We start from the raw sequence: 15,739 nt of genomic DNA, 5'->3' as shown, positions 1-15,739 counted from the left end.
AATTTCGAGAACGTCCCTGATGAATAAAATTCACGTGATTCGTGTGTCGATTTCTGATTGGATTACTTGGCTTTGTAGTATTTATTTATTTCTCTCTTTTTATAATTGTTGGTTGTAAACTATTATTTTCGAATAAAAAAAATCATCAAAGCAAACGTTTTTGTCAAAATTTTATTTTGTGAATACTTTTACACAGTTTTCCAGTTGTATTTCAATGTTGTAAGCGGTTAGATGTAATTTGCAGTGATAGAAGCGATATTATTAACCGACATCTTGAAATTGGAAATCTCCAGACGTCATAAATTTAAAAGACAACATGACAAGCACAAGAAGAAGAAATGATGAATTTTTGCCGGCAGCTCTATTTAAATTTGACCACATGTAAGTTAAACTGAACAAAAACAAATTTGTATCACATTTAACTCCTTACACAAATGACATGTACAATATTCAATTTTGTCAATTTCTAAAAACGAAAGTAAAACTTGTTTTGTGCGTATGTCTATGAGGATGCTATTTTTAAACTTAATTGAAGTGACCAACATTTCAAAGGCTCAAAAGTTACTATTTGAAGACGGGTTGAAACGTGTTTTTTTTATAATAGTATTTTGGTTCTGAAGAAATTAACACCTGACACCATCTGTTACTACTGATTGCCGAGAAACCTGTGCATCAGCAAATTTGTTTATGATTGCATCTTCTAGACTGTCCTAGCCCTAGGTATATAAAATTCAAATGCATGTTATGTTTCAAAAAATAAAAAACTTGCATAGATCTACTGTATAAAATTGAGACTGGAAATGGGTAATATGTCAAATAGACAGGTTGGACTCGTCATACAACATGGGGTGATCCCAGGTTAATTAACAACCTGATAGAAGACAACAGTCGAAGTCCACCATTAGTCTTCAATGCAGTGAAAAAATCCTGCATCCACAGATAATCCTAAGCTGGCCTCTAAATAAAATTGTGTACCACTAACACCTTCTTGCTGCGGTTGTTTTTCGAGGTTAAACTGAATTTTGATTAGTCCAAGATGATGAAACAAACAAACACCTGAGTTATGCTTGATATAATCCATACAGTTGAGAGGTGCTGATTTTAATTTAGAGGGCATTAATCGGGTAACACGAATGACCGAATAACACTGTTATTATCCGAATAACACTTGTAATGACCAAATAACACTTGAAATTTTAATATTAGCACATATTCGTGACTTTTAAACATTGATCATTAAATAATAAAATATTATCGATGTATTTTATAACTTAAAAATGATTTGCAGAAAGCAAAACAGTTCATAAAGATCATTTTAGATTTAGTGTGTACATAATAGTTGGCGGCCATTGTGATTTCAGTGGCCGCCATGTTCGATGTACATACTAAATTTTAAAAGTTTTTTATGAACTTAGGCCACACCAATTTAATTTCTTGTTCTACGGATTTTTGGACTCCAAAAATTGGGGCGAGCGAGCGATTTGAAAATTTTAATAAAAAAATATTTATTTTGCAAATTTTTGAGGCGAAGCTTGAAAAGTAAAGGCGAGCGATTATATTTTTTTTTTGTAAACATAAAATTGTAGGTTTTGACAATATTAAAACTTGATTTATCACTTGTACTTTGACATTTCTTCAATTTATGAAGTATTTTTCCCTGTTCACCAATAAATAATTGAATAATTAGATTTGGTATATGTATGTGTGCCAATTAATGAGACAATTCTCCATCCAAGTCATAATCAGGTTGGGAACAATCCCTCAATTTTATAAATATCCTTTTTATGAGGGTCAATATAAGTTACAATATATTTTTTTGTAAATAAAACTTTTTTGTACAAAAGAGCTCATATTTTCCCGAAGAACTATATATCTATCTGGTATTAAATGGTCAAAACATGCCCAAGAATTTTGTAATATACCTGGACTTAGGCCATGTTAACACATTTACTTTAATATTATTCAAAATAAATAATATCATAAATAATTCTCTTTAAGAATATAGTAATGTTGTTTAAAATTATTTAAAGATGATGTATTTCTCCTCTCTTTTAGTTAATTTTTGTAAGTTCTTCAAAGGATTTGTATAGCAACACTATGCAAATCCTTGGTATTTCTTCAAGTTTCTTTTTTACAACAGTAAAATGACCCCATATGTGTCCTTCTGAGGGATAATAGCAAATACAGGTCATCTGGTACGTACGGCAGAGCTTTGACCCAGACCAAACAGCAAGCTATAAGGGACCCCAAAATTATAAGTGTACACAATTCGAACAGGAAAACCAACGATCTAATTTATATATATATACAAACGGGAAAATACCAAATAATATCTATGAACATCAACGAACGATATCTAACTGCTGAACGACAGGCCCCTGAATCAATCAGGACAGGTGCATAAACATGCAGGAGTATGGATAGTTTTGTATAGCTAGCATATTGCAGTTGAATGCATTTCTTTCCGAAGTTCTTTGAAGTTTATTTCTAACAACAAACATATTTTGATAGGGAATCTAAGTAAGGGGGAAGGAAACCAATGTTTTGTTCTGTATTGACATTTTCTTCTGTTTTCTATTTATATCGGAGCACTCCCAATTGGGATAAATGAGTTTCATGCTGAATCAAATAATTATATTATCACAGACATTGACACAGTGCACTTGGATGCTTATATGTTTAAAATCGTTATAAATACATGTTAGATTGTGATTATAAAAACAAGTGCAAATATCTGTTTATAATAGTTACAAAAAAAAAACGGTGCGGGAAATGGACACGATTACATTTCCGGATGCGGGAAGCGGGAATATAAAAAAAAAAATTCTGCTTTGAAAAAAATAGGTGCGGGCGGGTCCGTCGAACAAGGAATTAAATTGGTGTGGCCTTATCTGCTTTCTACAAATCATTTGTAAGTTATAAAATACATCGATAATCATGATAATATATAATTATTTAATGATCAATGTTTAAAAGTCACATATATATATGCTAATATTAAAATTTCAAGTGTTATTCGGTCATTATATGTGTTATTCGGATAATGACAGTGTTATTCGGTCATTCGAGGTACCGGGCATCAATCTACATGTACACTAGCATCTTTTTTTTTTCATTTTCTTGAAAAGATGCTACTTCCATTTTTCATGTTTTTATTGACTTTTAAAACAAATGTATTTTCAACATGTTTGCTACATGTTTACCAAGTTTACAACAATGTCTGGTCAAAAACATTTCATTCTATGTGAAAGACTGTCATTTAATGCAGTGCTCCAGCTAAAATTCAAAAGGGGCAGGGTGCCAGTGGAGGACAGGGCACTTTTTTTATGATAGGAGAAGGCACTGCTCATTTCTTTTGTCTACGTCCCTGCGTGTATCACGAGTTCACATATTTTTTTACTGTATATATTGTCAATAAAGATGCATAAGTTGTTGTTATGATTATTTATTCTATAAAATTTGCATAAGAAAAGTCATTCATACTACATGTTCATATAACATGGCAATACACATTCATACTATTAACCAAAACAAAAGGCAATTTTACCAAAACGACAAGGGTTTTTCAGAAAACGGCGTCAGGGCAGAAGGGCGCGGCTTAGGGCACCCAGGGCGCGGCGCCCTTCTATTTTGGGATAACGAGACCACTGTAATGGTTGCAATTTGTGATGTTAACAGCAACAAGATAAACATATATCTCTTTAAATTTTCACATGCATTTCTAACAGACACTGGTTTTTATCTCGCATACATCATGTACATGTAAAATGTACATTTGAACATGACATAAATAAATTTAATATAATTTGATGTTGCTGTCAGAGGTTGAAACAATGTTCCTTTAAACATGTTAAATATTCTTTTATAATTTCTTCAGAGAAAGAAATGTACAGGAGCATTTGAAGAAAGTTTATGGAACTCTATCTATAGCCATGGTAGCTGCTGGTGTAGGTGCCTATGTCCACCTGTTTACTGGTCTTATGAGGGTAGGTATCCTTTTTCTAGGAACATTTGACGATGGCCTTTATCAATTTGGTAAAGCTCATTAAATATCATTAAATAGTAATCATCATGACCATGAGTCACAAGGAATACATACTGCTGTCTGCTGTATAACCTCGGTTGTCAATTTGAATGTGTAATGTTATCAAATAACAGTATTCTCATCAGTAAAAGTTGGCAACTATAAATTGAATGACCTTCAGTAATTAGCAATTAGCGAAACCAGTAGGACATACAATGTAGGGACCATTTTGTACGGATCTGTTGGCACTCACACATCATACAGTTACATCAGGTTATATTTTTCATTACTTCTTGCAGGCCAGTTTTCTCACCTCCTTAGCCTCCATTGGATTAATGATATGGTTGGCACTGACACATCACTCAAAAGAGACACAGATGAAGAGAATGGCCATCTTTACAGGTTTCACTTTCTTCAGTGGAATGTCACTTGGTCCAGTCATGGATTGGGTTATAGACATTGATCCAAGGTTTGTAAAATACATTGTTATGTTGTTTAGAAATAACAGTACAGTATTTGAAGAGTTGCTGTTATCAATTAAGGATTTGGCAGTCCAAAATGTTATTTTACTGTAGACAATGTCACATGAAGTAGAGCCTGTCAAATCTAAATTGACTGTGGCAACTATTTGGATACATTAGTGAAATTTCATTTTTAATCATGCAATCCTTGACATATTAAAAAAAACACCATGTACAATGACTGCAATTGTGTAATGTTATTGCCAATAACTTAGACTATCAACCTAGTATTAATTGCAGACGTCTGCAATCAAAATTGGTTTTACCATGGTTACATGTACATGTCTAATTGCATAAGAATGATACTTTTGCTGCTATAATGATTTAAGGATGATCCCCAATGCAAGTACATATGATAAATAATGTACATGTGTGGAAGGTTCTTGGTTCAATTCCTAGCTGGTCAAATCAAAGACTTTTTGCATTTGCTGCTTGTCCATTGGGCAATTGGCAAAAAGTAGTATGATGAAATATTGGTCTGCTGGTAGTAAGAAAAACTATTTCTTACATGGATGAACTGTCTTCTATCAGAGTGTAGCCTCATTGACCTCACATCCATCATGCTAAAAAACTTAGTAAAAAATGGAGAGATGTAGTATGACTTCCAATGTCACAGTGTTCTCCCAGTGCCTTCAAGCACCATCTTGTGCTGTATTTTCTACCATGGTGCTATCTTGGATGATGTTATTATAGAATATTTAGGGTCCATGGACATGATGGAAGTATATTTTTTTGGAAACCCAGTAGAATGTTAATTTCCAAGGTGTTATTTGAAAATTCTAGGGAGAACACTGAATGCCACAAATATCCTCTAAAATCTATTGATGTGCATGTAAGCAACCTTAGGTCACTAACACTAAGTGGATTGCCTTAATTAAGAGATGACTTCCAATGAGACAAATATCCACTGAAGTACAATAATATGTCACTGTATCACCTACAGCAATGAGCAAAACTGACACTGCTTAGTCAGCCATTGAATCCACCAGATTAAAACATAATTTGAGTTTTCTAATGATTGCTGTAAATCCACAATAAACAATCACACATGAGTTCACCTCATCTTAATATTAATATTGTTTATGTTTTATTTTCAGCATAATAGCAACAGCCTTTATGGCCACTACTGTGATTTTTGTCAGTTTTTCCTTGGCTGCATTATACAACACAGATAGAACCTTTTTATACATGGGTGGTAAGTATAAATATATTGTTTAGTAGAACCTTTTTATACATGGGTGGTAAGTATAAATATATTGTTTAGTAGAACCTTTTTATACATGGGTGGTAAGTATAAATATATTGTTTAGTAGACATATAATTCTGAAAATACACTCAGAACAGGGTTTTTAGAATTTGTTGGTTTACATAATTTTTATGTGAAAACTGTGTCAGTTGCAGTTGCTTGAAGAAGAAAAAAAAATCTTTTAAGACATATGGACCATAATTTGCAGTGGCGGATCCAGAAATTTTCATAAGTGGGGGCCCACTGACTGACCTAAGAGGGGGCCCGCTCCAGTCACGCTTCAATGATTCCCTATATAAGCAACCAATTTTTTTCCCAAAAAGGGGGGGCCCGGGCCCCCTGGGCCCCCCCTCTAAATCCGCCTCTGATTTGGTATTCGGCCTTTGGTTTCTTTTTGTATCCTTTTTTATAAGTTCTAAAACTTTAACTTTTATTCTGTGGGTTGTGTTGGTGTTAGAATAGTATTAATGGAACAATTGAGTTTTTCAAGAAAAAAATAATACATTTTGATTCACCGTTTACGTGACAGGAAACCAAACAGGAAACCAATCTTTATTTTCTTTATTTTGCACAATATATTTCAAAAGACATAAATGAACACCATTACTAGTGTTACTTGCTTCATGTTAATATTTAAAATCTATTTTCAATGTTAAATTAAAGTTTTTTTTAAACGCGAAAGGAAACCATAAGAAACCAAAAGCATTTTTTTAGTTTTATTTTATTGCAAAATCTGCTTAAAATAATCTGAACAGTATACTTTTTCTTAAAATCCATCTTAAATGTAACAGTATTATAAAACTAAATATGTGCTTGTTTTGAAAACAATTAGTACAATTTATTCAGAAATTTCCATATTTTCTTCATTGATACAGGATACCATAATCGTTGTATCTTGATGTTTTAGCCAAAAAAATGTATTTATATTTGGTTTTGAAATTCCAGTTATATACAATTTATTCCAAATCATTGGCAATGTAAAATTCTTTAAATCCAGTAAAGAAAAAAACTGTTAACTTGTAATTAAAATCTTTAAAATAGGCACCATGTGATATTTGTGACCTGTACACCATCTACATGGTTTCCACATTTTAACCTACTTTAGTGGGCTAAAATCAATAAAGTACTTCCTTTCAAGTCATGCATGGTAAAAGTTTACTTCTCCTTTGACAAGTTTATTGCGTTTCTGAAAAGTGTTTGCAGAACATGAATAAAAAAAAAAAATTAAAAATTGTGACAAAGATACCAACTTTGTACATTCCAAGTGTAACGGTATATTAACATGTATTTTTTATTAAATTATCTTTATTCGCCTAAAATATCCAGTAATATTTACTGCTGAAGCAAAATCAATCCAACGAGCATCGGCACAATGATAAGAGACGTAATGTCGATTGAATTTTCCAAGGACCCTTTACATCGTTATCTGGAAACGAAGTGTGTTATAACGTCTGTCAAATCTGAAATCGATTTTGTCAAGTCATTGGGCATTTATTTTCACACAAGATCGTACGTAACATTATGCACATAGGAAAAATAATAGACCCCCGGCGCAATATCTTTGAAAATTGTATTTTCCTTTTTTAAACAAGACGAAACAAGTCTACAGATTATGTTTGCTAACATCCCGTTGGAAACAAAAACAATGTTTAGACCTAGTATTTCATATATCCGGCTGTAAGGGCGTGATCACATGTTAGTCACATGTTTCACGTATGACCGGAAATGATTAGAACTTAACGACAAAAACAATTTTAATAAAAAAAAAAAGGAAATAACTGGACTTCTGTTTCGTGTGAAATGTAACGCATAACGATAACGTCATTTTCTAAATTAATTATTACGAAGAACAAAACTAGAATGTAAATCATCTCTGATTTACCTGTTTGAACATCTCGCGAGAGTTCATATTTGCATATTGTTATAAAGAATTCTTTTACAACAAAGCAGATTACATCATCTTAAATTTGTGTTACGAAATCGGAAACCAAAGTAACGCTAGTGTTCTTACACCTGCTACAGAAATACTTATAGTTCTCGGCATTTTCTTCTGACTATTCTTATTGGTCGATGTTCTTTATTATTTGAAAGCAAAAGTTACGAATTTGCCATTGACGATTATCTATAAATCAGTCAGCGTTATGCACTTCGGAAGCGAAAAGTAACACGAGAAACAACACAAAAATAAGGTCGTATAATCTTTGAAATTTGTTAGTTTCAATTTTTTTTTCTAGGGAAGAGTAGCATACACTTGTATGTTGATAAAAATAAAGGCATCTTTAGATGTAGTTACAACTTTTCTTACAGTAATACACATTTTTATCACTTTTCTATCGTTGTAGGAAACGAGCCCAATAGCAAATTATGGTCCATATGCATGATTAATTGGTATAGCTTTTTTGTATATATATTTCAACCATTATTATATTGCACTCAGTGGGGACTGACTTGCATTCACACTGTCAACCTGTACGATCATCCAACAAATATTTCTGTCCTTTTCTCAAAATATTTCAATAAAGCAAAATTTGTAAAGAGTTTGCAATGAATACAGCAAAAGTTAAAATTTCCTTACCATTGTATTTTTCAGGATTTCTGATGTCTGGCCTTAGTTGGTTGATGCTGTTGGGATTCATGAACATTTTCTTCCAGTCTCAGATGATTTGGGATGTAAGTTTGTAATATCAATAATTTACTCAGATATTACCATGTTATCAGAGGGCATTGGTGGCTAAGAAGATGTGGTAAAATTTCCAATTACACGTAAACAAATCCACAAGAGACCAAAATGACACACAAATTAATATTATGACTGTATTCATGTATTTAAATAAGTACTTATACATGTCATACATGTACATTTCGTACATGCAATAAACATTTATACATGTTATAATGGGAGTTGGACATTATATTTACCTCTCATTGTACGACATAAATTTTGTTTTGATTCTGGTTGATATTTTAAAACACATTTCCATACATGTGCAGTCTGTCAGTAGGACCTTGAAAGCCTTGACTATTCTTGAAAAAAGAAAGTACAATTTAACATGGAAAACAAAAGTAGAAATTTAACATTGAAAACAAGTTATATTGGAATTATGTTGCACAATTATCCAATAGTCATATTTGTAGATTTTATCTTGGTTTTTTTTTCTATTTTTAGTTATACCTCCATGCTGGGTTATTGATTTTCTGTGCCTTTGTTCTGTACGACACACAACTTATTGTTGAGAAAAAACGCAATGGAGATGACGACTTTATCTGGTAATTTATTATTTAATGAACATCTAATGTAAAAAGAACAATATAAAAAATTTCTAACATCTGTCAATTTACCCTAGGGCTTTTCCAGAAGTAATTATATTGGGGGATGGGGAAGGCACTTTTATTAAAATTTGATGGGTGGTGGTTATTTAAGAAAGATTGCTTGAACATTTAAATGAAATACCAGATTTAAAATGCATGGTGGGGTCAAATAAAAAGTGCCTTCCACACCCCCCCCCCCATACATTTATTTTTTGGAACAGCCATTACAATGTACCTGATACCCAGGGAAGGCCCTGTGGAATGTATGTAGATGCCTTCCGTGGTATTATGTATATTATGTATATTAAAACAGACCTCAGTACTATATGGGTCATCTCAAAATAGAAATCAATACACACTTCAAACCAATCAACAAATCAAGTTACCCAAATTAACCAATTAGTAGATGGTTCAGATAATCAGTGCACCACTACCTAAATTTAAAGGATTACCAGTACTGAAGTTACTCATGTTACTAGTTAAAAACTTCCTGTTGCCAATTAGCAATTAGAAAGTCACAAAAGCATTACAAAAAAAAATTATACATATATATATATATATATATATATATATATATATATATAACTCGTCTAAACATCAACCCAACAATGTTAGATCTGTAAATTTGCTTTCGCAAATTTTTGGTTCTTCCCTCGCCGGGATTCGAACCCATGCTACTGTGATATCGTGACACCAAATCGCCTGCACTGCAGCCGTCCCGCTAGACCACACGACCACCTGGGCTCTCAAAAAAAGAGCTTTCGCTGGCCGTGTGTTACCTTTCCTCGTCAGTTTTAATCTAGCGGCGTACTACAGTACATGATATATAAGGCATGAAGATGTTATTATTACAGATCAGCTAAATTATCTATAGTAAAGGATCCTACAAATTAATGTAATATACAGTCACAGAAAATAGGTGATAATATATATATATATTATTTGAAATTAAAATAAAATTCTGTGAAATTTCATGAATGATTTTGCGTACAAACATCATCACAAAACATACACATGTATTGTCATACAAATGAAAAAAATGGCAAAAAAGGTTAAATTGGTATGATTCAGATCAGGGTAAACCCTTTCCTCCATAATGACGCCTTTTGACTCACCTTTACTCCATAATGACGTCTGTGTAGTGACTCAAGTTAAAACGTCTCACCTACGAAAAAACTTTATCAGACGTAATAAAATTTGTATGTAATATAAAAAAGGATATTCATGAGAATCTATTACATGTAATTATATGTGAGTTAACCATGATAAGTTACAGATCAAGTTTAAGTTTCGTTTCGCGCCACTAATTTTTGCCGAAATTATGATCTTTGGACTTAGAGAAATTTTTGAAAATCACAGTTATAGACTTTTTTTCTAAACACCTTCAGATATTGGGCTGATTTTTGGTATGTGAGTTAAACATGATGAGTTACAGATCAAGTTTAAGTTTAGTTCCACTCCACTTATTTATACCGAAATTACTGGCTTTGGACTTTGAGAATTTGTTGAAAATCAGTTATACAGTCTTTTTTTTTCTAAACGCCTTCAGATATTGCGCTGGTTTTTGGTATGTGAGTTCACCATGATGAGTTACAGGTCAAGTTAAAGTTTAGTTCTGCTCCGCTAATTTTTGCTGAAATTACGGGCTTTGGACCTCGATAAATTATTGAAAATCAGAGTTGTACAGATTTTTTTTCTATACGCCTCCAGATTTTGAACTGATGTTTGATATGTGAGACTACCATCATGTTTGTGTCCACATGTGTTTATATTGAAATTGCAGATTTTTCAACTTTTTGGGATGGGGCCATTCATGTCGCTTTGACCATGTTGACACATCTAGTTTTTATTGATAAAATCCTATGCGAATCAAGTATTTAAAAAAAATATCCATGGAGGAAAGGGTTAAATCTAATTGAAACAGAATTTTTGAGGTTGCTTAAGTTAAATTTCTGATTATATTGTATTAATGGAACCTCTGTGAATTTAATCATTTCAAAATGGCATCCTAAGACATGTGGATTTGACAGTAAATATAACCAATGAAAATAGTTGTTGCAAGAAGATAAATGAAAAACCATACACATTTAAGATAAAGACTGAAGACATATAGTGTTTTAATCTACGTATAAAATCATATTAAAAGTACAGTAATTGATGAAAGATCAGAATATTCATCATACATGTTAAGGGGGTTCGCCTTTGAAAGAAGCATACATTTTTGTTTATGTTCTCTTTTTCTGTTGAACTAATAGGAGAAATAGCGGTAAGGCCAAAAAAAAATATATGTCTGTTTCCTGTTTCCCGACCGACCCTGACTCAAAGCCCCCGACCCTAGATCTTTTTATTCAATTCCAGAAAAAAATCGTTTCAGGTCCGATCCAGATCCGTATTTTACTATACCCAAACAATCAAAATGGCTGCTCCCAGCACAAATGTGATACAATTAAGGTTTAAAAAATGTCGGCACTGGGAGGATTATTCAATTAAAGCTTCTTTAAAGAGATTAAATGATTTAGGGGTACAGGACCCTAACCAAACATGACATTTAACCATCTGCAAATCTGACAGGGAGTGCAAAAAAAAAAAAAAAAAAAAAAAAAAAAAAAAAAAAATCCCGACCTACCGACCCTGATTTTTTTGCCTTGGCAGCAGGAAACAGACATATATTTTTTTTGCTTAAGATCAAAATAAAAAAAGAACTAAATTACAGAAATCGCTTAAATTTAACAATTATTCAGTTTATGTACAGCTTATTCGAAAACAACAATAAAAAATATAGGTCACCGATGAGTTAAATAAAATTAAATTTTAATGCCAAAAAATGGCATTTTGCCATCAAAGGGAGATAATTTGGAGCTTTTTCAATGATATTCACAATTTAAAAGTCATCTTTGGTCAACACAAGCCTCCTTTAGCAAGCAACAATCCATCAACCATTGGGCCAAAATTACATACATTGTTAAATTTTAAATAGATAATGAATTGCAAATAATATTTCTAAACCTATTTTAATTGCAGGCATAGTGTGGATTTGTTCCTGGACTTCATCAACATCTTCCGTAAACTGATGATCATCTTAGGCAAAAAAGTAAGTTACAAAATGAGAACCCGTCCTGGAAGATAACATCTCTTAATAGAATAAAAATTGTTTTAATTACAATTATGTGCATAGAGATATTTTTTTTAATAAAAAAAAAAAGCATATTGTAATAAAGTAATATTAGTGAAAGGGTTCCTTGGATTTATTTTGTGGCATGACATATTTTTAAAGAAGTAAAAATCATCTCCGAACAAATATTTTGAACTGATAAAATGCTCTGTTGATGCTGTTAGACAACTTAGACTTATTATTAAAAAATCAGCTATGAGTCCTTTACAATACTTAACCAGGGGTTAAAAAATCCACTAGCCCGACGCCCGGGACTAGATCATTTACGCCTCGGGCAATTAAAATGTGTAATCCGATATGCCCGACGGACTAGTAACAAAAAGTTATTGACGTTTCCAAAATAGAAAGTAAAAAATCCCTTCATCACTATTCTATGTTAGCCAATTCGATTCAATTAAATCATCTGGGATTCCAAGAATTTGAACTGGTTTGTACAGGTCCTGTTGTACATATTTTAAAAAATAGAACAAATAACTCTGGCATGTCTGGGTGGCCTGGTATCATGTGTTGATCGCAATTCTTGTACTTTAAATATCGATTTCTCATACCATGGCTTGGGGTATTGTACATTGCTTATCGTGCCCAGATTTTCAATTAACAGTATTTGGGGGTATGATGTATTGATTGGTATTGACCTGTCTTGTTACACAGCTCTTGAGCACGAAACCATGCAACAAAATATTTCTTAATATTTTAGTACGGGAACCCCAGGAACTTCGTCAGTTTCAAAACGAAAAACGGTAGATGAAAGGAGTAACGAAGCTGAAAATTCATCCCCCAAAAATGCTAAATACGACATGGAAAATCCGCGGAAAAAAATTAATAGTGTCCAGGACAGAAGGGCTGCCAAGTCTTTAGCGCGAGACTCACACATGTTCATGCTTATTTGGCGGCATTTTCCTTTGAACTATCGTTTTTTCTCTTTGATCTTTACAATTTGGCCAAAAAATCACGAATTCACTTCCTGAAAAGTTGGCAGAACTGGGACACAATGATTCCCCTGGCAAGGTTGGCTGTTGCTGATGAAAAAAACAGACAATACTCTGTGAATATTGCCGTTAGTTGCCCCAAACACGCAAAAAAAAGTCTGCTTTGAATATGGGAACAACTAAGTTAGGTGAAGCACCAAAAGAATAAATAACAGATCAATAAAAATTATTAAATACAGTGTATAATGTCTCCTTCAAAACAAAGGACACCCACTTTGTATTTTGCAGCAAACTCTTGATTTTTAAGGCATGATAGGGCTAGTAGGTCAGTTTTGATGGACTAGCAGTTCTTACAACAGGGCTAGTAAAATCCTGCTGCCAATAAGTCCTGGGCTACTTAGCTGTAACAAAATTGTTTAACCCCTGCTTAACTGAACAAAATATTGGGTTGTTACTGAGGACCACATGAATGATATTTATGAGAGTGAACATCTATGTTCAGTGGACTTTGAAATTGGGGGTCAAAACTCCTTTTTAGCATTACCATTAGAAAGATCATATCATAGGGAATATGTGTACTAAGTATCAAGTTGATTGGCCTTCAACTTCATCAAAAACTACCTTGACCAAACACTTTAAGAATCAGAACCGGGATGGACTGAAAATCATAAGGTCCTATGTGGGGCATAATAAGTACTTGACATCCACCAATAGTTCAGAATCTGAATTCTTCTCTGAATCTGGTGTGTTTTTATAGAACTCTACAATTTCAATTCAAATTTAACAAGTGATTATTTTTTCTCTTTACAGGAAAAAAAGAAGGAGTAAATTAAACAGGAAAAGATTAATGGACAAGATTGAAGAAGTTTATTTTCTTAATGACATCTGACATCTTTATTGGAAGGATGCAGAGAAAATACAAAAAAAATAAAATTTAACTATTAAAATTCCTTTTTGATTTCATATGTTGTGATACTTTGCTTATGTTGTACATTTGAAATTCTGTCAAAGTTTATTTTTTTGAGAATTTTGTATTTACCCAAACAGAAACACCAAATTCAACTTTAATACTTCATCTAGCTTGACTACAAACACAAAGAAATAATTAGTTATCTGCAAGATATTGAAACCCAAAAATCAAGGCACATCATTGGTAAAGGACACAGCTATTTATAAAAGGTATAAAAGGTTTCTAGCAGTGCTAACACATTCAAAACAAAAATAAAACTTAAATTTTAACATGACAATTTGGTTTATTGAATTAAAGAAAGAAATTCTACAATATTCAAGTCTTGTTTCTATTACTAATCCATAGAAATGCTTAACTAAAAGATTTATTTGATAGTTTTTGTGCTCATGATTGCATGTTGCATCATGGGTATTTTCTTTAAATCACCAGTTTTTACATTGTCTAATTGAAAACATTGTATATATTTCTTGAAGGTTCATTGGTAAAATACAATCAACCATTATTTTTGCAACAGCTCTTTATTAACAACTGATGCCTAAGATTTTTTAAATGGCATAAAATTGGAAGTGAATTGTAATAAAGCACTTATTAAAATCTTATATTTATTTATTTGTTTATTTTTTAACATACAGATAGTAAAGTATAAAAAGCCATGGAATATTGCCATCTTCAGCAAGCTGATAAATTCAGTATTAATTATTGTAGTAAAAAGACAAGGCTGTAAAAGTTTTAAAATACAGTATTGAAATATACCAACAGTAATTAGAAATCTTATGTGATAGTTTAAGGAGTATAATCTGCTGGTCTTAGACTTAATTTGAACCAAATATGTTGAAAATTATAACATGCTTGAAGGTTAAATTCAGAATTATGTATTTTTTGGCTCATTGATTGATTGCAAAAATTTTAGGTTTCTTAAAGACTAGATGGGTTTGATTTTCAGAATAGATTTTTAATTTGTAGTCGCACTTTTTCTTTTTTCTGCTATGATTTGTAAATGAAAGTTTTTTTTTTTTTTTTTTGTGAATGGAAACTTTTTTAAGTATCAAAATGATCTACACATGAAATTTTTACTCCATATTATTTGTAAACGTTGAAGGAATTGTCATAAACCTTTATAGAAGGTTTTGGAATATCTCACTGCTTTGATTGTAAGAAAAAAATTGTACTATCTCAAATGGGTTCTGGTTTCATATGTTAATAATCATTTATTCAGAAGAAAAATATGTAAACAATTTGATATTAAGAATCAAAAATACGTTTGATATGGTCAGGGTATGTTTTTCAGTTCAGGTTGGAAAATTAGAAAAGCAATTTTTTTGTAAATTAAGCAAGTTTGGAACTTTTTTTTATAGTACATTGTTAAGAAAAGTAATTGTATGTATTTAAAAAACAAATATATTTAAGTTGCATGCTAAGTAAAAAAAAATGATTTACCATGTCTGCTTGAAGAATTTTAATTCCTGATATTAAACTATTGCTTTTGAATGTTAAGTGTATCTATATATAAGTAAGGCCATCAAATCAACTTTTAATTTCTCTTGTACATTTATATCAATCTTATCTGA

General features: G+C 32.0%; 1 protein-coding gene across 1 annotated transcript; it reads left to right on the top strand.

Annotated features, from left to right (window-relative positions):
• Positions 1 to 48: 48 nt before the first annotated feature.
• On the top strand, positions 49 to 14,776 carry LOC143058532 (putative Bax inhibitor 1). The gene is made up of 8 exons (XM_076232036.1): positions 49 to 381; positions 3,878 to 3,986; positions 4,324 to 4,493; positions 5,643 to 5,740; positions 8,382 to 8,461; positions 8,958 to 9,058; positions 12,122 to 12,191; positions 14,012 to 14,776. Exons 1-8 carry the CDS (start codon positions 317 to 319, stop codon positions 14,027 to 14,029), a joined length of 711 nt encoding a protein of 236 aa, XP_076088151.1. The 5' UTR covers positions 49 to 316; the 3' UTR covers positions 14,030 to 14,776.
• The last annotated feature ends 963 nt before the right edge of the window (positions 14,777 to 15,739 follow it).

The sequence above is a fragment of the Mytilus galloprovincialis genome, chromosome 14, assembly GCF_965363235.1.
Source record: "Mytilus galloprovincialis chromosome 14, xbMytGall1.hap1.1, whole genome shotgun sequence".
NCBI lineage: Eukaryota > Metazoa > Mollusca > Bivalvia > Mytilida > Mytilidae > Mytilus > Mytilus galloprovincialis.
The sequence above is the reverse complement of the archived record's forward strand: the minus strand, read 5'-3'. Positions and strand labels throughout refer to the sequence as shown.